Source organism: Dysidea avara, chromosome 4 (assembly GCF_963678975.1).
Source record: "Dysidea avara chromosome 4, odDysAvar1.4, whole genome shotgun sequence".
In the NCBI taxonomy this organism is placed as follows: Eukaryota; Metazoa; Porifera; class Demospongiae; order Dictyoceratida; family Dysideidae; genus Dysidea; species Dysidea avara.
Window position 1 is genome coordinate 24724118 of NC_089275.1, and position 23103 is coordinate 24747220.

At 38.0% G+C, this 23103-nt stretch overlaps 1 protein-coding gene and 1 long non-coding RNA gene across 3 annotated transcripts in view; one reads left to right on the forward strand and one right to left on the reverse strand.

Moving 5' to 3' along the window:
* The first annotated feature begins 2611 nt into the window (after positions 1-2611).
* On the forward strand, positions 2612-6351 carry LOC136254486 (uncharacterized). Its single transcript, XR_010700510.1, has 3 exons — positions 2612-2804; positions 5325-5379; positions 6180-6351. It is a non-coding gene; the product is annotated as an uncharacterized lncRNA (long non-coding RNA).
* A 2063-nt stretch (positions 6352-8414) lies between these two features.
* The window catches only part of LOC136254487 (probable helicase with zinc finger domain), a 34255-nt gene continuing 19566 nt past the window's right edge, over positions 8415-23103 (reverse strand). Inside the window, exons 16-27 of one of the 2 annotated variants that reach the window (XM_066047188.1) lie at positions 22853-23035; positions 22649-22762; positions 17175-17300; positions 16340-16530; positions 16237-16288; positions 16094-16131; positions 15028-15104; positions 14417-14974; positions 14196-14371; positions 11643-11739; positions 11235-11590; positions 8415-8705 (exon numbers count right to left, since the gene is read on the reverse strand). In XM_066047188.1, coding sequence (XP_065903260.1) covers positions 8574-8705; positions 11235-11590; positions 11643-11739; positions 14196-14371; positions 14417-14974; positions 15028-15104; positions 16094-16131; positions 16237-16288; positions 16340-16530; positions 17175-17300; positions 22649-22762; positions 22853-23035 — 2100 coding nt within the window. In that variant the 3' untranslated portion in view covers positions 8415-8573. Of the gene's footprint in view, positions 8706-11234; positions 11591-11642; positions 11740-14195; positions 14372-14416; positions 14975-15027; positions 15105-16093; positions 16132-16236; positions 16289-16339; positions 16531-17174; positions 17301-22648; positions 22763-22852; positions 23036-23103 lie in introns of those variants that run through there. The other variant, XR_010700511.1, reaches the window with a different exon arrangement.

Sequence of the window (23103 nt, forward strand, 5' to 3'; positions counted from 1 at the left end):
ATGCTTCCTCTGGAAATTTTTGGAATATGGCTATATCACAAGATTGAATCTGGAAGCTATTTTTTACCAAATACTCTATTGTACTGAAAGATCGTGGAGGTACAAGATGGATGAGCTCAGTTGTAAGCAATTTTAGAAAAACAAAACTACACCTTTAAATGCTATTGGCAATACATAATAGTGGATTGTCAAAGACATACACAGGATTGGTCACTGCAGAGATTTAAAATGCACACAAAAATAATTTCAACTTTGTAGTATATATAGCCACAGACTGTTCTGTTACTATTTCAATCTGACTTTTTCAACTATATGGCCCCATCACCATATTAATTTTTTACAACCAGAGTCGAAAGTCTCTTACATATACAACTAGTTTTTGGCCACAACTAACCCATGACAGCGTAAATGCTGTGGTATCTTATAAAGTTGAGCTTCAAGGGGTTTGGGAGTGCAAACCCTGTATGCATGACATTAAATTTATTAGCTTCAATTGATGCTAGATTCAGATAAATGCAGCATGGAAATTTGACAGTAAAAACAAACAGTTCTCAGATACTACAGCCTTGTTAACTGTATACATGCTAAGAAATTAACTGTTTTACTTAAGCATGGTAACCCAAGCATCAATGTAGCAACAACTGAAAATACCCACTATATTTGACAGAAGTTGCTATCAGACAATGATTAGTATATGGCAGGATGTTTGGAGCAATGGTAAGATAGCAGTGCACAGGTCAAGAAAACACTGCCGGGCAATGTCTTGAAAAACATTATGATGGTTGTTCTATTAGAGTAGTTGACTGTTCTATTAGAGTATTTCGATTTTAGCAGCTTTTAGGTTAAGTCTCACACCAAAAGTATAATTTGAACCCCTCTTACTAGGTAATCCTAAGTATAGCTTAGCCATTCTCCCTTCTCTTTCCATCTTTTCATTGTCCATGCATACACATAAAATGCAATTGCATCTATACTGCAACTTCTAGAAGCTTCTTAGTTTGCACATGGTAAAATTTTGGAGGGGGCCCAAGCACCACCCCTAAATCCGCCCTTGACACATACTGTTTCCTTTTCACTTGATACTAGTGGACTGTCAACGCACCGATGGTCCGGGCAAAAACGGTCCGGCCGGACCATTTATGCTGTCATAAATGGTCCGGCCGGACCATTTGTGCATGCATAAAATGGATAACCATTTCGTCCTAATACTGATAAGGAGGATAACCATTTCGAGGACGAAATGGATAACCATTTCGTCCTCGAAATGGTTATCCTCCTTATCAGTATTATGAGCCATCACTGGAAGCAAGCAACTTGCGCCACTTCAAGTTGCAGATTATTCACTCTAAACTTGATCTCTGAGCCTTTCGTGTTCGTTAGAGCTAGTATATAGTCCTGCTGTAGCTGCAGTATAGCCGCGGATCCTCAGTCAGTAAATTGAACGCCGGCACGCGACTGCGTCGTATCGAATCTTGCTCCTTAGCCGGATATGCTGTATAAGCTAACTACCAGACTCCCTATACCAACAAGATACGGCCGCAACAACCAGTTATACAGTCTATACACTCCAACTCTGTCTGCTATTTGAGCTAACTAAGCAGTACTGAGATATCTATTGGATTTAGTTTGTCAGCATGCTGAGAAATTTTGCGAGATTTCTTTGAAGGCACCGCTTCAAAGAGATGAGGCTAACCTATATTTGGTGTATATAGCTATTCTTGTCGACTGTACGGTGGCAAATAGTCGTTGCAGTTTAGTTTGGTAACCCGGACCATTTATGTTCGGGTAGGACCATTTATGTCGTCATAGATGGTCCGGCCGGACCATTCACCGTTATGTCGAACATATTTGGTCCGGCCGGACCGTTTATGCACCCGGACCAAATATTTTGTTACAGGACCTATACTCATTGTAAAGAACCACCAGAGGGTTGTTTTGAGTTGAAGGATGCTGGTTTTTAGGTGTGCGTTCTATTAGGATTTTTGCAAAAAAAACATGGGCGATCCCTATTATGAACCCACTATCGTGGTTCATGATACCTTACTTTTTGCGAAGTGGCGGGCGGCGCCAGACTAAATAGAACAGTAAAAGCGCTACACAAAACCATAGATAGTAGCTATATTCTACGTACGTAGAATATGCCTCTCTAATGTATAAAACAATTAATGACATGGTAGATATTAATGTACGCCAACAGTTTAGACCAAGCAACACCACAACTTACCAAAAACACGACCAACAAGACAATACCACCATCTTCACTATATTTTACCTACCTCATCCACCACGGCATACCAAAACAGCTATTTCTCAAGAACAATAAACGAGTGGAACATACTACCAACTGATACAATTGAAATTGCAGATACTGATCTATTTACAGCTAGACTCCAATCATATTATTGTACCTAATGTATTTGTTTATTTGATTCCTGAGCACACCAGCAGGGCTGACTGCTCAGTAAACAATAATTATACAACCAAGTACTAAGAATAATACGAAACGCGGTTAAAATTACGTCATAAATAAATAAATAAATAATTAAATAAATAATTAATAATTAATGTTTGAGAAAACTACGAGGCCTAGAGACATGAACTAACCGGGGATAGATTCGCCTGTGAATGAAAGCACAAACGTATAATCGTCGCTCCTGTTTATGCTGATGACTTGACCATACGTGTAATTCTATATAACGCCCAGTACCACACCCTTGCTTAATTACTTACATATTGCGCGAAGAAGATTAGTGATGCCCGTGCAGGAGAGCCAGAAGCCACTTGTGTAAACAAGAAGATTACAAGTAAGTTTTTATGTTTGTAACATCTCAAGTCTCCATGCCAGCTGCCAGTGGATTCATTCACGTAAATAAACAATACAAGAAAACATTAAACTGACATATGCCACGCTCTTTACAATAAGCTTACAGTTACATATAAAATACAAGTAAACAATTTTGTCTTGTGCAGCTGGCATGGTGAACTTTCTTTGTGTTGGTGTCAGGCAATTCAATACGTGCTTAATCTTTTTTGCCTTCACCTGACTTAGCTAATAGGCTCTGGCTGGCTTGGCTGTCTTCCTTTATCTGGTTTATCTGGCTTGCATACGCCTACAGCATTGTGTAGCTATCTCCTGAAAGTTGTGTATGCATAACTATAGTGTGTCACCCATCACTGTGCCATTGCTACATCACTGATGAACCTTACTTAGCTCTAGTTGATGTTGATATGCATTGCTGTATATTGGTTAATAATTATTATCTGCATGGTGATGTTGCCTATGATGTATTGCTGCATACAATACTGCAATAATGTATAGTTCTCTCCTGTATGTTTTGTATACATATACTTTGTACACATCACTGTGCCATTTATACCACACCAATGATGTACTGGCACTTAGCTACTGGTGGCCTTTAGTTACGATGCCACTATTGTGTTATATCTGTCACTACTGTGACATATTGAGTTGATTTGGGGATAATACATTCACCACCTAATAGCCTCACCGGGGGGGCTGTCACGCTGGTGTATGTACTTGGTTGTATGTGACGCGGTCCTAGTAATAATAATAATAATAATAACAACTGGAAAGATTTCTGCAGTTGCCAACAAGGGTAGATGCTTATAAATTATGAACTCCTTTCCTTTTACAATAAAATTATGGAACCAACTAGATGATCATATTATCCAAGCTCCATCTCTTGATTTATTTAACTATTATATAAATTTGTAAATAAGTAGCTAACTACAAAACTGATTTTTTTGGAATCAAACCACAATTCTCTCGGTTTGATTCACACTATAGGCACCCTGAGGCACGTGAGCAATCGCAGCATGTTTTGAAGCTTAAAATACAGCTACAGTCTATTTCAGGTTGGTTGTCCACGTAAGGCAAATGCAAAAATATCACGTGAATAGAAATAACCAATGAAATTTCACACCAGGCGGACGGCGTTAGTTTAAACTGAAGGCTGCTGATCTCATTGGCTATTTCAAGCACGTGACTTTTAACACTTTGTTTCTCTAGTCAACCAACCGGAAATAGACTGTATACAAAAACTGCTACGATTGCACAATTAACCTAGCTTCCTCACGTGCTGAGGGAGTCTATAAAAGCAACCATGGCCAGTCAGACTAGACTCTCCACTTATGGGGAAGTCAGCTGCCTTCGATTAAGAAGACAGTCGTTACCGTCACTATAGGCTTGAAGCTTAAAGGCGAACCTCGCGTCGTGTCTCAGTAGAGAGAAGATCGAGTTTCAAGCTAAGCCGGTGAGTGTCTCAGTTTATGTCGACGCATACCAGGTCCCATGTGTCACTATAAAACGTACCAGACCCGAAACCGGCCACGCTGCAACATAGTAGCGGCCGGTTGATTTGCTAAGACTGAATTAAGTGTTCATATAGACCCGAATACGTGAAATAGACTCGGCACGGTTCATTTTCTCCTTTCGGCTACCAGAGGAATGGCTGACGAAGCTACTGTGTTTTATAAGCGTCTTGCCTCCCTCCTTTCCAACAAATGGGACACACCTTGTGGGATGGGTGAGATGCTGTTTAATTGCGTTCGTCCATTAGATGTATACGAGGCCAAGATCTAAGCATAGATCTAAGGGATGTTTTGGACCGTCAATTTTTACATCAGTGCCTACTGACTTAATCCAGGCTAAAGCCAAACTGTCTTCTGTTATATAAATTAAGCTTTGCTGTATTTGTTTTTTAATAGGTGTGATGGTTATCACATTAAAAAAAAAGTTGCATGCGAGGATATGGGAAAGTGCCACGGTAGCTACATATCAGACAATTCTATGTATTTTAATGTCATTCAGCTACAGTATAAAAATGTACTGTTTGTTAATTCAATTAGAATTTTAAAAATAAAACTGATTCTACAAAAACCTGTTAATTTTAGCAACTTTTATATGCTCACCTGTATAGCACGTATATCATATAGGGGGTGGGTGGGTACGGAGGGGAGGAGTGGTGGGCCGCCCACGCACAAGAAGTGGTTGACAGTGAAAAAACAGTTTATAAGTATCATACAACTGTTTAAATATATACGTTCTTTGATATTGTATATGCATTAGTTTGCCAATGATAGTTATAAACGGCAAAAAGAATGTAATGAATTGCCCGCCCACGCCCAATTTGCGCTTTCGTTAAAATGGCCTTGCTCAAAGACGATTAAATGTCTATGACATAGTTTTCTGTATAAATACTTTGGTTTGTTTATCATGCTGTAATATTGTGCTGCTGTGTTATGCTATAATAATATTAATGCTTATATTATTTAATGATGTTTGTTTGTTTCTATTACTTTAGTGCACGGTGGGAGGTGGAAGCGTCCATGATGATGATTGGGCAATGTGCAAATAAGGTGAGTGTATGCTTTGTAAAAAGAAGCCCACGTAGCTGTGCAGGGCTCATCTTCTGTACAGATCAGCTTCTGTATAGTCTTTCATTATTTTATTTTTCCCGAGGGGTATCCAACGCCCACGCAAAACACAGAAATGGTGTACCAGAGGGGTTGCCAACGCCCACGCAAAGCACCCAACTGGCGTGTACGAGACTCCCAATCTTTATGTATTTTTAAAAGCATTTAGTGATATTGCTAACTAGTAACTACCTGTACAGTTGTTGATCTACATCTTGTTCTAGTTATTCATGATCGATCATTGTCTACTTTGTTAAACTCACTTTCTCCATTATTTTTACATGATTTTGGATTTAGGATTTGGTTTCTAATATATTTGTGTATTTCTGATTGGATTTCTCACATAGCATACAAGAGTCCCAAGGCATTGGCTACCCCTCGCTTTTTACCAAAAGCCTCTAGTTGACAAAGATAGTGTGACCATCTAATTATGATATTACCATCTAAATTAAATTCTTGATCACAGATACACATTTTCCTTGTTGCTATATGTGGCACACCACAAAATTAACCAATGTAAACAACCATTACCATACCTTGTAGTGTTTTATTTTTATGTGAATATGTAGTGAAGTGTGTGTAGTGTGTGTGTGTGTGTAGTGTGTGTGTAGTGTGTGTGTAGTGTGTGTGTGTGTGTAGTGTGTAGTGTGTGTGTGTGTAGTGTGTGTGTGTGTGTGTGTAGTGTGTGCGTGATAAAGATTTTTTTTAATTCACCAATTTAAATGTGACTGTTTTTTCCACAGGTTTATATGTTGGAGAACTGCAAACAAATAACTTGAAATTTTTATAATGACCATTTTTAAAAATATTTATTTGATTACATGTACAAAATACAAAGATGTATCACATGATCAAAAAAAGTTATTAGCATGATGTACAAGGACTATTGACCATTGAAAAGTTGATGAATTAAACATTCAAGAACGGAATACTTCTCCATTGCAACTCGCCCACGCAATATAGCGCGCGCGTCACTAATAATCAGTGCTCAGCCGGGGTATGCGACTATTGATGGTGATTTTTATAAAATTATTTGTACCGTGTAAAACGTTCGTCACAAAAGGTATAGCTAGCTGAAGTATTCAAGAAAGGATAGATCTAGCCTGGTATAACCTGGAATCGTTAAAAAGTTCGCGCCTGGATTGTTGGGGTGAGCCAATATTTTCATTGTCAATGGTTCTATGTGTAATGTTAAACCCCCTACTTTGTACCATGAAGAAGGCCGTATTAAGCTGTTACATTTTACGTGAAAGTAGATGTCATGCTGGCCATTCCTGCTAGAACCTGGAAAAGGTTTAAAAGTTATCTGACGCTCCATAACAGAGCCTTGAAAACCTGCTTCCAGTGTAGACGCGTGTATCTTGCCAATAAATTTTTTTAAATTAAAAGTCGCTTAATTGTTGGATATGATATGAAAGTCGAGATGAAACTATCACTCATCAGTGATAGTCAAAGGTTGAACAATGTATGTCAGGATTTCTGACCTGTCACCGGCACACCATAGCCAGGCCTGTTAGCTATAGCTGAGTCAGTCACTTGCAGAGTTCCCACTGCTTAGTATCACCAGGACTGTGATTATCAGGGCTGCAGCCCTGGTTATTTCCTGGATTTGGCGATTTGGCAATACCACTGACTAACGATAAACATACCTAGTTTAGTATGTAGAGTAGATGCTGCATATATGAGACACCACTGAAAATGCAACCACATGTTATTCCGGAAGGAAATAGTTGTTGACCTCCAAATTTTTCCCAACTACACATGGACTTGGTCATAGATGCAGGGGACAGCCGGTGGGGCACCACATGGCTTACACGCGGTCTTGGTCATCGGCTTTACTAGTGACTTGGCCAAGCTAACCTACCAGAAGAAAGCTATTAGGATAAGGGAGGAAACTGGCTGCTCCTAGTCTGGGGATCAAATCCCTGGTGCCAGCACCACCTGCAGGGTTTCCCAAGTGGTCTCCTCCAACTACTCAGATCCATCAACTGGATGCACTTGTATGGTTTCTTGACCAGCTAGAAATTAGTTTAAAAGTTTTCAACCCTAAGGCAATGATTTCAATGTGGCACCATGTCAAATGATTTAGTGTATCTTCCTCAACTTCTTGGTGCTTTTATCACAAAGTGAACAATTTCATCATAATTATTTTGTCTGCACTATAATTACCTTAAGATGCCAAAACAGTAGGAAAACCAAGCATTGTTCTTGACTGCTTGATAATGAATAGCAGTTTCTACAATACTAGTAGTCACACAGCAATCCCACCCATATCACTTTACCTCCAGAGCGATTCACTAATCTGTTATGTTTAATGATGCTTTTTGGTGTACCATTCCAGTATTTCAGTAAAATGAAGGAGTTTGTAATTTACCAACCCAGTTCTAGTTCTGTGGCAATCCACATTCAGGGGTGTAGGGGGTTCACAGTATCTGAATTCAATCTTGTAGATAGCATCAGGAGCACCACATTGTTGGGCAATGCAAAGTTAAAGACCAGAAAAGTTCAGTATAGCTATCAGGAAACTTACAGTACATTGATTCCTCAAATGTGATCAGAGTATATCTACAACCACAAGAAAGAGCAATCCATTGAAATCTAATAGAGTAGTTAATGTACTCTAATAGAATGTTCACGGAGATCTACATTCATTGAATTGATTCCTAGACCCTCAAACTTAGTGGCTAGATGTTGAGTTTTCTATTTTTAAGAGAATTTGGATATGCATTTAAATCACCCCTCACTACCACCTACGCATATAGCCATACATGTACATGTATTAATGGAACCAACCTTCTACTACAATATCCATACTATCATGAATCCAGAGTCAAACTTGCAAATTGTGGACATTTATCTCAATGTGAATATTGAATATGAGCGTAATGGCAATTTTCAGTTTCGTATATGCACCATTTCCTTTTCACTCAATACTCCCAGTGGTTTTGGTGTACAATCTATCACGATTATTACAAAACACAGGGACAATCAATTGTTCAAGATAAGTGCAAATATAGTATTTTTACATGAACAATACATATGTAAATGTCAATTATTTCATTTAGTTTCTAAATAACGTAGCAAAATGCCAATAAAATATATAAATCTATTGTTTCAAATGTCAATACCACTTATTATCAGTACTCATCATCAGAGAGGTATAAATCATGACATTCTGGTTGTGGTTGCAGCTGAGCTTGCGACAGTTGGGAGAACTGTTGTGACAGCTGGGACATCTGCTGATACATCATCATGTTTGCAGGATTATTCTATAAATATTTAACCAACAATAAGCAAGAAAATACTAAAATGCATGCATTTTAGGCATATTTTAATCAAGATGTATCAAACAGTACAGCCATACTGTGTAGTAGGGTTCCCCCTAAAGTGACGCGTGCCACTAGCAGCGTTTAAAAACCATCATGGAAATATCATATGCGGTAAAAATCACCTTTACGGAAGTAGTCTTACTCCATCAGCATCAATTACAGCATTAAGATCAAGAAACACTTACAGGTGTCTGGATATTGAATTTAAAAATTTTTTGTTGCCATAATTCGAAATTTCATCTGACTGCCAGCCTGCCTGCCTGCCTGCCTGCCTGCCTGCCTGCCTGACCACAGTCGCAAGGCTAGAGGCCAAACAAGGCAGCGCATGGCCACCACTTTACACCATAGCAACAAGCTCACTGGTGGGATGTGCCTTTTGTAGTTCCAACAAATGTCTGCCTTCAGTGCTTTGCCATTCCTTTTATCTTTTAAATGATTGTCTTCTTCTTTATGGAGATCATACCAAGGCATTAATTTTCGGGTAGTTGGTAAAGGTGGATATGGTTGGACATGAATGCAGACACGGACATTTACAAACACATTTATACAACAGTTATTTTCATACCTAACATTGTTCTATTCAGTAGTCTTCGCTTCCAGACAGAGATCGACTTCGAATAGAGCTTATCTATTTATAAGCGCATGTGCGAGGATAGGCTAGCACGCTACAGAGTACCATACACACGCTATAGAAATCTAATGCACACTCACGGAGATTCTGCTGGCATGCCCCAACTTAGCCTCTCAAGCCAGGACCTAAGCGCCAGCAGCTCCTGGATCTGGCATACAACAGTAAACTAGGGTGGATCTCCACAATTACATCACTGCATTAGATTTCTAGTGCATTTGTACAACAGTGCTTCTTGTTGTGTGCTAGCCAATCCTCTGCACATGCGCTTATAAATGGAAAAGTGCTACGCGAAGACCATGTCTGGGCTCAGAGCCTATAGAGGCAAAGAATACCTTACAGAACAACATTAGGTATGAAAATTAACTGTTGTAGGGGTGCAACAATATATCACAATATTTTCTGCCACAATACAATGCAATATGTGTGATGAAATATATCGATATATTGCGTATTGCAATGTATTGCTGTGTTACAATATTTATTTATTTTTTTTTTTATTTATTTTTTTTTTATTAATGCTTTACAGCACAAGTGCTGAAGGTCTGCAGGACACCTGGTCCTACAGCCTGCTCAAAGACTTTAGCCACTTAGACTTTAACTACTTAAGGTGTGTTTGAAAAGTTGGAGAAAGGAGAAAAAATCCATGACTGGACCTAGGTAGCCTCGAACCTGCAGCCATCCGATTTACGCTCGAACGCTTACAGGAGTCTACCAGGTGGTCAGGATGTTTTCTCCTTGTTATTTTCATGTAATTATATCCATAGGAATTCTAGAGAGTAACTCATTATCTCTAAGTACCCCAAGTAGAACCAAATGGACACTAGTTTATTTATTAATGCTTTACAGCACAAGTGCTGAATATATTGCATGGTTGTAATGGGGTGTGGCTTGTGGACAATTAGCCTATTCAGCTGCCACCCTCCTGGAGGGTGGGCATCAAAGCCACTAGAATGTAATTGTTGATGTTTTAGAAGCCACATATCCTAAATGAACAGTACTGGTTGTAGTACTGCCTACCTGTACTGTAATACCTATTTAATAACTGTTGGCCATTATAAGCAGCTTTTGACTGGTGGGTGTACACCACATGACACTAATGCTATCTGCTGTATCGTATGAAGCTTAAATCCATGAGTTATTTATACAAGTATAGCACTTTAACATCACCAAAGGCCCTAATCCAAATATTGCAATACAGTATATATTGCAAATATTTTTTAAGGCAATACGCAATATAGTATTTATCTGTATTGTTGCATCCCTAGTTTCCATCCATATCCACCTTTTCCAACTACCCTTAATTTTCCCTATCAACACTTTTCTTGAAGGAGAGTATTTAGACACCACAAAACTGCAGTATTTGAGGTGCTTAACCAACTGTAGCAGCTAAGCTGCACTATAAAACAATTGCCATGCCACCTTTAATGATCAGAACATGCCATGACAACAATCTAGCTCTGTAGGAAAACAAGGCATAATGCCATTCCCTTTAGTTTGATTTATTGTGTAGCGAAATGAGATACTTTAATAGACACAGCAGTCACAGCCACATGCATATTCATAGCTATGCTCTAACAATAAGTTGACAAACTAGTACATTGCTCAATGCCCAATGCCAAGTAGCTAGATATTTTCCCTCATAGCTACCATCATCTCTTGTTTCACTGCTTTTATTGCTGGAACCCTAACTTCATTTTTGACTTAATTTATAAAATTGCACTAGTATATTTAGTAACTATATGTGCCCTGCATTATTCACACACAGCACGGCAGCCTCAAGAAAAAGTATGCACTACCATACACATACACAATCTGATGATTGATGCAGCACTGCACACCTGAGACATATAGTTATGATCCAACATGTGCGGTGGTGCCAGTCCTGGAGGTCTGCTACCAGGGGGCAACATCCTTGTACTCATACCACTGCCAATCGGTGCATTCATACCACCACCACCAATTGGTATACTATCATGATCAGAAGCTCCTGATAATGTAGGGGTACTACCACTAGCAGATGATAGGTTTTGAGCACTGCCAGTCATGAAAGAACTACCACCAGTAAGGTTTGATGTTACATAGTTACTCTGGTTGACTGTCATTCGGCTGGTGTCACTGGCACGAGGTAGATAGAGTGTGGCATTTGAAGGTGGTTGGATTGCTGGAGATGACACATTAGATACTAGTGGGACACCTGTAGACCATGGAACAGCTACGCAACACCTTAAGTTTACTACTCAACTTACTGTTATAAGTTGGTACAGTCATGTGGAAAGGAACTGGTTTGCTCTGCTGGAGACTTTGATACAGTTGAGTCTGATTTTTGTGGACTTCACAAAATTGCTGTTGGTGAACAACCAATATAACAACATAAATGAACAGTACTTACATGTATGTACTAGTTTAAGCACCACGATAAGTGTAACTCAAGACAAATATAGCAGAGGTAAAGCCGAGTGCTATATTAGGCTTGAGACCACATCTGAGTGAAATATTTTAAACCCACTATTAGTACAATTTCATTACATTGAAATACTGTAGTACAAAAATCTAATAGAGCAACCACACTCACTGTACAACTCTAATAAACCATTCATGTAGATATATAGACAAAAGCAAACGTAAAACCAATGAGCATAATGCCAGCTAATAGTATATTGGAAAGTGGACATTGCAGAACAGCAGTATTACACATTTTACATAAACACAAAAATACATGTTTTCTATCCGAGCAGTCACACAAGACAAAATATCAGAATAGCGAGTAGATCAAAATACTCTAATAGAACAGTCACTACAAAGTCAAACATTTTAAATAAAACAATCACACTGATTTTTGGTACTCTAATAAATAAAGTAGTCAAGGTTATGAAGTATGTAGTGAAATGCAATAGGAAAATTATTTTCGTAAAAAACCAAGGCTATACCCAACATATACATTTTTGCTGGGTACCTCAATTTTCAGGTATTAAAAAGTTCAAAGTTGTACATGTAACTTTCAGGTGCTCAAATAGATAAATTATTTTAATTGCCATTCCTTAATGTACCCCTTCAAATCCGGAATTAACTTTGAACATGAAATAATGTGTAGGTTTCTGTTACTGTACAGTGAGATATTCTTATACAATGAAACTTAATTCCATGCACTATACAGTGACATGATTTTGGAAAACCTACCTTTTGGGCTCATTGAAATAGCACCAGCACGAGATGGCTGTAATAACACGTAAACAGCTTCAAACAACAATAAAGAATAATTGTGATACATGTACAAAGCAATGAATGGCAGACGTCATCTTCACTGGGCATTTTCTGATACAAACATCCATTACAAGATCACGTGATCTACTGTATACCACTACATTCTTTAGTGCATGAGGAGTCTACTGGTGCTTAGTTTAAGGCCATAGCACAAAGTACGGCAAAGATATTCCTTGTATATATAATGAAGCAGTGTAGAGCCATGGTGGACATTTAAAGAAGAAGGCTGTTTTCTAAGTGGTGTGATGAAAGGCGTTTTACCTAACTTCATTGATGCTTGGTGCCATTTTATTGTGGAATTCATGGTGAGTAGTGTAGTGGCTGTGGGATCTTTCTATCGTTAACACTTGCAAAGTTATTTTAGTTTGTATAGAGGCATGCGTCAAAGCCTAAATACTGTATAGGCTTACCGGATTTGAAGGGTTAACTTAAAGCATGTACAATAAATATGTATTTACTTACCAACTGTATTAACTAAAAACAGATGTACTACTACAGCTACTACTACTACTACTACAAGTACACAAAAAAAATTGGAATTTTCAACTAGAGTAGGGATCATATGGTGGTAGCACATCGATAAAAAGTACTGAAACAAGCTAGCTGGAGTGGTGCATGATATTAAGAAGCGTTATACAGTATCCCAACTATGCTCAAGATACCATAACGGAAATGCACAGTAGGGACATGAAACTTCTTATTGTTTCACTGTGATTTAATATGCACTACTCCAGCTTGTTTCAGTACTTCTTATTGATGTGCTACCCGTATGGTACCTACTCTAGTTGAAACTCCAATTTTTTAGTGTATTTGCTTGTTAACTTTTTTGTAAATAACATTATTATGACTGTGTGGGTTTAAATAACATTATTATGACTGGTGAACCCACACATATCACAAAAGAAATAGCGTCACACGCCCCAGCTATATCAATTATCATCTGAAAAGTGAAATACCCATTATACAGTACTTCGTTGTCAGCTATGTTTAACCCGTTAGCAGTATGAATCAGGAACTGTTGAAAAGCAACTCTGCAATCAAAGTAGACACTATGAAAAATACGGACAATTTTCAGGGAAGCCATCACATGGTACCGCCAAATCAACACTTTTCACCGTCAGCAAAGATGAATGAGAAACAGGAGGACACTGGTACATGTAAGTCCATGAAGAATGCACTGTATGTACTGGTATGCCAAAAGGCACCTCTTGGTCCAAGGCAACATTGAACAATGAAAAAATCAAGCTCATAGCTTTAGCTGTTATCGAGTTACGCTTGTCTGAAGGCATCAATCAGTTACTCAGTCAGTCAGTCAGTAGAAAATTATGTTTAATAAAAAATAATAATTCCGTAGCAACTTGTTGAAAGCGTTTAAGGTCAATCAGAAGACTTGTTTGGGCTTAGTTTTACCTAACCAATACTGCCTCATCATCAGGGAAAAGTGAGGCTGGTTTTTGGGGTGATATTTTCAATGGGCCACACCCACTCCTTTGTGATCCCTACTATACAGTACTATTGTACTGTATGATACACAGTACCTGAAACAACAATTTCTGATCTTGTAACAACTTTAATCGTTCATCAACAAGTGACTTTTGCCGATTAAGATTATCGTGTAAACCACGTGGCAAGTTAACAGCTGACAGCTGGTTAGTACATATAGATTTGAGCTTGGTTAAAGACTCCTCCTCAGTATTCAAGATCCCACTTACACCTGCAAGTACATGGTTCTCACAATATACTAATGCACATTACTAACCATTCATTTCACTCAGTAGAGTTAGATTTCCGCCACCAAATTGTGCAGAAGCAGGTAAATGACGATTGGCATCAAAATGATTTAATGGCACAGAGGTATTCTGCATCTGCAACATAGGATTTTGTGCCAACCCCATTAGCTGATGTGGTTGCAGAGGCGGTGGCTGCTGTAGTTGTTGCTGTAACTGAAATTGTTGCTGCTGTGGAGCAGTTGGTATTTTAGCAGCAGGCTGAATTGGGAACTGTTGGCTCATTCCTGCATACTGTTGAGTCCTCACAGGCTGTGACATTTGGTACATAGGAAATTGCTGCCTAGGTAGATTAACAGCATGCTGCTGCTGCTGCTGTACAGAGGTGTTGAACGAATGGGAAATACCCTGCTGTGACATAGGATGTTGATAAGGCACCTGTGATAAACTAGGCTGTGCAGTGTATGATGTAGTGGCTGCAATAGCAGAAGTGGAAATTGTTGGTTCTATTGCCAATGGTGTAGATGTAACAGTAGTAGTGGTATTAATAGTAGGTACAGTGGTAGGGGGTGACACTGCAGATGGTGTTACTGAGAATAGAGATATCAACTGTACATACATGTATGGTCACAATAGCTTATACCTGGTTCTTCAACATTGTCAAGCTCTTTAAAGATGGAATCGTCACCAGTATCCTCATCTTCATCATCATAAAATAACCTACCAGAATGACTCACTAACACACAATCCTATTCATAGCAGTATACAGCATTCATTATATAATACGTTAACAATGCACAGTAAAAAATTCCCTGTACTACACAAAAAAGGTTACAAAAAAGTAAAACATTTTCTATCTATTGTCCATCATACAGTACAGTAGTACTGCATAGTAGGGATCATGGGAATGGCACATTTTCAAAATATTGACCAAAAAACCAGCCTCACCACTTCACAGTGCCTTGACAGTATAACCATGCCCAAAAGTGCCACCCAATATGCTTCCAACAAGTTGCTACAAAAATTTTTATTTCTCTTTTTGTTTAGTGGAATTTTCTACTCACTATAACTGAATAACTTATAATGCCTCCAAACAAGCATAATTAGATAATGGCTAAGGTTACATACAGGCTTGACTTTTTACTTCTAGATGTCACTTCAGCCCAACAGGTACTTTTTGGCACACCGCAGTACACATCAAGGACTTACCTTTGTCCTCCCTTGTGTCCCATTCTTTTTTGCTGAAAGTGCTAGGTGTTGATTAGTGGTAGCATGCCTTGTAGCTATGCTGACAAGCTACAGTATCTCCTATAGTGACTAGATTGATTGCAAAGACGCTTCTTGCACTGTTCTTCACTGTGCAATGGGCTGAGCACAGCTAAATATGAAGTGTAATGGCACTTCATTTATGGTTTGGGACACATGTTCAGACATTAATTTTATGGCATGCCTATAGCTTTATTCTTTTTTATGTGGTAAGTATGAGTTCACCAGCCACAATAATATTATGTTACAAAAATGCAAGCACAAGTTTAATAAAAAGTAGTAAAACAAAGTACACTTGAAAATACATTTACTGTGATCCCTAATTTAATTATGGCTGACTAAAGTATAAAGATTAAATGCATATACAGGTGCAGGTGATCTCACTTGTTTCACTACTTTTTATTCCTAATTTTTCCTGGAACATGTGTTATGTGTGTGCTTACTCAGAACTAGGAAGATCAAGAGTAGATTGGGACATAAACTGCAAATGAAAAAAAGAAAGAGATTACAATGTACACATCCCTACCTATTAGCCACACACACGCACACACACACACAAATAAACATGCACACAACAGTACCATACTATTTTAGGAGACATTGACAGACTCGCATGACGTTTCTGCTCCACAGTTTGCCTTAAAAATCATATAGCTTAATAAAAGTGATGAGTGGCATAAACAGAGTACCTGCACATCATTTTATAGTCTAAATATTTCTCAAACTTTCCAGGATCAGTATACTCAAAACTCTCCAACTGGATGCACTTTTTAATGATCTCCAACCAGCATTGTCGGTTACTGCCAACCGTACATAGTGTTACAGGATGACCCACTATGATCAGCCACTGTTTAGCTCTTGTTATGGCTGTGTTAAATAACTGTGGGATAAATACTGATAATAACGACATAAATATAATAGTGGTAGAACTCTGCCTCTAACAGATCATACATTATTTTACTGATCAGATACAAATAAATGCATCCTAAGGCCACCTGTTTGTTTTACAGTACACTGTATCTCTCTTACATGTGAAACCTCATTGAGCTTATAGATAATTAAAGACCTGAGGTCTTACACTTTTAGTGTAACTGCACAGTGGCACAGCTAGGAAGTACAGGTACAAGGTAAATACAGGATACAGCAACACAGAAAAGCAAAGCTTTTAGCTACTGTGTACACATGGTCACAACTACTTGTACACTACTTAGGTGCCATGAGTCACAGCAGGCAGGGACAGGACTAGTACCCTGTAGAAGACTGTACCAAGCGTCATGGATGAACGTGTGGGCATTTAAAAGTCCCACCTGTTATTTGAGACATTTGACAATTTTCTTCCTCAGTTAATACATTGCAGGTATACAATGACAACATAGCTTGAAAGACTGCTTCCCTAGTTACCACCAGGACCCCATTTAGAACTGAAGTAATGCAAGTAGTTAAGTTACTATATACACTATACCTCAAGAAACAAAAATAATATTCCACGTACAACAGCAAATATGCAACATACAAATGACACACCTTTGGATTGGATAGAAATCCAGCATCCTCTTCATTATCACTTAATACTGAACAAGTCCTTACAGTAGAAATAATCAGTGTCCTAAATTCCAATCCTTGTACACCATCTACAGTTCTCACAGATACCTACAGGGGGTTGATACACCTGTACACACACAGTACATATGTTCAGCACATACTGTACATACAGTACATGTAGGATACCTGGTCAAGAACAATTCGTTGCATCAGTTGTACATAAAATTTCCTAATTACTACACAATTGATTCTTGATCAGTACTATGTTGAACAGATGTACATATGTGACCAGATCTGTGAAAACCTGACACAATTGTGCAAGCCTAAATTTACAGTACAAAGCATTGAATACAATACTTGCGTATTATTGAAAAATTCCGTAAATATTTTGAACGCCTCTTTTTTAGTAAAGGAAGGGACTAACAATAAACACCTGGATATCACCTTATTTACCTGCTCAAGAGGAGTTGGGAAATCTTTGTTTCATTGCAGTAGACCCAAGGATACGCAAGTTAAGAGCGTTTGTTTATGTCATGTCAAAGCAATTGTGTGCGATTGATTTTTCTTCACGAATTTCGCCTTTGCATGTAGTGAAGGAAGGTGAGTAAAGGACAACTTACCCAGTAATTGATTCCTCTATTCATGGCGAACACGATGCTGAAAAATACAGCTCTGTGCCTCAATCTGTTGGTAAGTTACAGGTACAACTGTTTTTGTAAGCGCCTGTAAGTTATTTTCCCTATACTTGCTGTACAAATTGATTTTTCTGTTGTTGCTACTTTGTATGGTTGAAACTCCAAAAGTTATTAGCATATGAGGCTGAAATTTTGCCAGAGGATACACTTGGCTAAGTAAATTATAAATATTTAAGAAACAGCAATTTGAAAAATGTGTGATTGTGTCGGGTTTTCACAGATCCAGTCACATATATACAATGAACAGCTTGATCTAAAAAGCCTTTCACTATGATGCGAGTCATGTGACCATTAAAATTGAACACAACAATATCTAGAAACACTGTAAAAAAGTAGTCTTGTAGTTTTTCAAGCTCTTCAAGCTATAACAGAGAGTGGCAAGCTTGAAGGTATCAAAGGCATACAAACTACTGTAGTCGGGATTTCACTCAGTGGGTCACATTACAATGGGTCACATTATAGTGATGTGTGATACATATTGATATATCGGAATATCATGATACCATACTACGCTTGCGTACTGATATTTCGATTGCACAATCACAGAAATGTACAGGTCTGGCAGTGTAGCTCAGTTGTTTACCAGTTTCCTAGATTCTACACTTTTTATATAGCAATGCAGTGAAGTAATAGCTGGTACTTAACAACAGAAAATTATCGGCTGCCCACACATTTAACATGTTTTGTACTACAACAGTGTAGCTGCGTTACTTACCACTTTCTGGAATTCTTTCAAGTTTGTTACAGTAACTGTAACAGTACCATGGGAATGTTCTGGAATTCTTTCAAGTTTGTTACAGTACATACTGTAACAGTACCATGGGAATGAATGGAGTAATAGAGCTATGAAAAATTATGAACAGCCCACGCTTTTAATAGCATTTTAGACACTGTAAATGTTCCATATAGTGTATCGGTGACAACACATGGTATGCAACGAAAGAAATTAAAGAATAGCATTAGAACTGTGTTTCTTACTGTTTCTAACCCAATTGTGTTCACTTTATTTTACCCATCAGCTTACTTTAGTAGCAGCAGTGGAGGGACCAGGATGGATGCAATATGAACCATGATATAGTGTTCATAATAGAGATCACCCATAGTTTTTGCAAAATCTTAATAGAACGTACACACCAAAACATCCCTCAACTTAACAAACTGATCTGTGGTGGTTCTTTGCAAGTAAGATAGGTCCACTAGTGAGTATCAAGCAGAAAGGAAACAGTAAGTATATTTCAGACAAAACTGACATTGCCATTTTGTTCATATTACCATACAAAGGCAAAGTTTTAAAGAGCAAATTTTTTTTACCATTTTGTCAGTAACTGTGAAAGTTTCCACATGATTGCAATTACCTACTGTAGAGACTAATCCAGATTGGTCCATGTTTAAAATAAATTGATTAGCTTGGCAATGTGGAAGTGTATGTACATGTTATACTCTAGTCCTGCAGCAGTCCAGTGTCTTTCATGAGCCATGCTCACTTAACGGGATTGCGTATCACTCTCTGTAGTAGGACTGAAGCAGATATTATCCGGACATCTGGATAGTAATTTTAGTACTTTGAAGCCATCAGAATAGTTAAATCAATTTCATGATTTTTCTTATACAAAGCTTTTGCACCAACAGTTATACTACAATTCCAATCATCGCACAAATACATGTACTATGTTTGCTTCTGATCTAAATTATGAGTATAGCAAACAGGTTCATTACAAAATATTACAGCAAATGTCACTATCCGTAGAATATCTGGAAAGGTTTAGTTCAGGATATCCGGATAGTAAAATTGCTATCCGTTTCACCGGTCATCCTGTACATTGAGCCACACTCATTTTAGAGTAAGGCGTATTACAGCAGTCTGTTAGTACTGTATGTGCAAAACCAAGTCCATTTCTGTGTGTAGAACCACACCCACTGTACTAATCGATCATTAAGGGTATGTAATGTGGAGCACTCCGCATTCCTTCATGAGCCACGCCTGCTTATCAGGTATGTGCTTTGTTTATATGTAAATAGTTAAGCATTTTATACAGTGAACCATGCCATACTTTGCTCTATCAAGAAAGTTTAACCACGAATATGTTTACATGTCTTCTGCTGTGAAGGTTTATTTTCATTAGCCATCAAAACTTTCCCCTATACGGTATTTACATTCATTATTTTGTTTCACAAGTACACAAAGAGTCTCGTGATAATAAGTACATGTATTGAGGCTTGCTTAATAGATCATTGTGGATGTCTGACATGTTTGTGACCAGATCTGCAAAAAGGGGTCATATAGCCTTTCCAATTGCATATACTTGACAATCCATAGCTTGACTTGTGTGTACAGTACCAGCCTGAAATTTGGTCACCTTACACTCCTAACATAGCACTATTCCTGGGTGTAATTTTTAAGACAATGGGTTAAACACATGATGAGTTTATGACTCATCCAACTTGGAAAGGCTGTAAGACCCCTTATTGCAGATCCAGTCACATTTACGATTTCATTTTTGAATAAAAACAGCCCAAACTGGCCATTTCTTCTCGCCAAATGCCATTAAGTGTGTGAAGCCATAAAAGATTGCTATCAGAGTTGGGTTTTATTGGTGTGGGCTTTTTGTTGCTAATGAAATCTGTTTTGTTAAACTTACTGAAGTATCGACCAGGAAGCTAATCTATGTTAATCTATGTTGAAGACTGTTGTAAGGTGGTTTTCTCACTCGGTGATTAGTGTGCAATAAGTGGGTAGGCTACACACTCTAACATAGCATTCACCTATAGATGCTCTAAAACAGTCCAGCAAAGCATGTACTAAATTTGACAGCTACTAGTAATGTAAATATTTTAGTTCATATTGTGCATAGGGATTTAACAAGTTGAGCTGGATCCTGAAAAACAGCTACATGTAATAATGGTTTTTCTCAAGAAATTAATATTGCAGCTAATTGATGGTGACAATGAAGGTGCCAACAACAGACATGTGCGGTTTGACTTCATTATGAGTTCGGGAAAGGGTTGTAATGGATATTACTTTTAGGGCTTTCCCATAGGAAATCTTTGATGAAAACGTTGATTGACCACAAATAAATTATTGTGTCAGACATTTGAATGAAACAAAGATACAGTAGGACCTCCATTATCCGACCAGCTGAATCACAAGTGTTCAGATAAGTGAATTTGTTCGGATAAATGAAGCCCATTGATTTATATACAGAGCTCTGTTGAACTACTCTAATAGAACATACACCTGTGACAAAACACTCTAATAGAACATACACCTGTTGACAAAATACCCCAATAGAATAATCACCGCTAACTGTTCGGATAATCGAGGGTTTGGATAATTGAAGTTTGGATAATCAAGGTCCTACTGTACTTTTAGCAGGTCAAGCAGTGCTACAAATGAACCAAACTTCAAGATCCATGAGTTATTAAACACCTTTGAGGATCCCACTCGAAACTTAAGATCAACTTTTAGTAGAAAGTAAATTGTTTAAAGAATTTTCATTTTCAGTTAACAAATTACATATCCATAACTACACAAACTAGATGTACTGTACAGAATTAAAAAACTTTAAATCTCAAAAGGGGAATAGGATCACTAATAAAAGCCATAAAACAAGAAGGGATTGCTGGGATGGTACAGTGGACTGTACAAATCCTTTTTTTGATTAATTTGGCTCATAATGCTCATTCATCCTTTTGAGTTGACCCCAGCAATCTTTTCTTGTTTTGTAGCTTTTTAATCCCTGTGACTATTCTATTAAAGTTATTTTGTCTAAAGTGTGTGTTCTATTAGAGTATTTGTACAGGGCTCTGTATATACAGTAAATGAATGGGATTCTATTCTCTGAACTTTTCGATTATCTGAACACCCTCAGGACCCAATGAGTTCGGATAATCGAGGAACTACTGTAAATCCTGCAGCTTTTATATGCTATTATCAGCCTGTTATGCCACATAGTTTGCCAGTATATACAGCACTTAAAGTATCTATGTAGCATCCTGTTTCCATTTCATTACACTCCATTTACAGGCTGTTTTAGACATTTGCATCGTCCTCCAAATTGGGTATGGTCAGTGGGAGGCAAGGTACACTGTACAGTATAGTACAACACTGTTAGCTTCATGACCTTAGTCAACCTGCCAGAGCTAAACACCATCACAATCAAAAGATATTTCACATAAAATTTGTGTATTCCTTTATATTCCTGAGTTAAAGAACTCCATCGGCAGGGAAGCCAACAAAAGCTATCACTGCTGCTGAAAGTGTGATGACAAATGACAAGCTGGAGACAAAGCTGACATGCATACAAACATTACATCTTAAAATCGTTTTTTAAAGAAGTCCATTAACTAGAATGAATGTGTGACACCGACGCTATCAAAATGGCCGAGTAGAACATTAAATTAATGGCAAATATATTATATAGCTACATGCAATTACTAGACTTTGCAATCTAGCTAGCGAAGTATAAAAGCTTGTCTCCATGACAACATTCACATGTCAATGGTTACTAGCACTACAGTAGCAAAGTGCTGTATGTGACTGCAAAATCTGGCTGCTATTATATACACGTGGCTGTTTAATGCAACTAATTTTAGTTCAAACTGAGTTGGGGACTGTAGTCATGTGGCCATTATGATAAAGTGACCAGCCAACTCAGGTTACTGTACCATTAAGATTTACCTATTATGCTACTGTACATGTACAGTCTGTATGCTGCAGTGCTCAACCTGTTATACTCATAGGTATAATGTAGTATTAATCACCTCAGATAGATGCTCTTTACGAAGCAAAATTCTAATAATTCTAACTTGCTTCATATATGGAGCAAGTACACAAATATCACTAGGTTGTATCTTTTGTTCCACTAGTTGATTAACCTACAGTAGAAATGTACCAATAATACATGTACTGTATTCCACTAATACTACTCATACAAAAATACATTTGTACTTGCAGTACATACGTACCTTGTCTACAACCTTTGATGCTTCGTACTTATTAAAATAAGATGGGGAGTCCTCATCCTTAGTTTCTTGGCCTTCTGCTCCAACAAACAATAATGGTGGCATATCCCTAGGTCCACCAGATGGAAACTTAGCTCTGGGCACTAATTTGTTTTTATAAAACATCTTAGATGGCAACTCTAATATCTACAAAACAAGCCAACACACAGTAATACTACAATGAACGTGTACACACACACGCATGCACACATAAA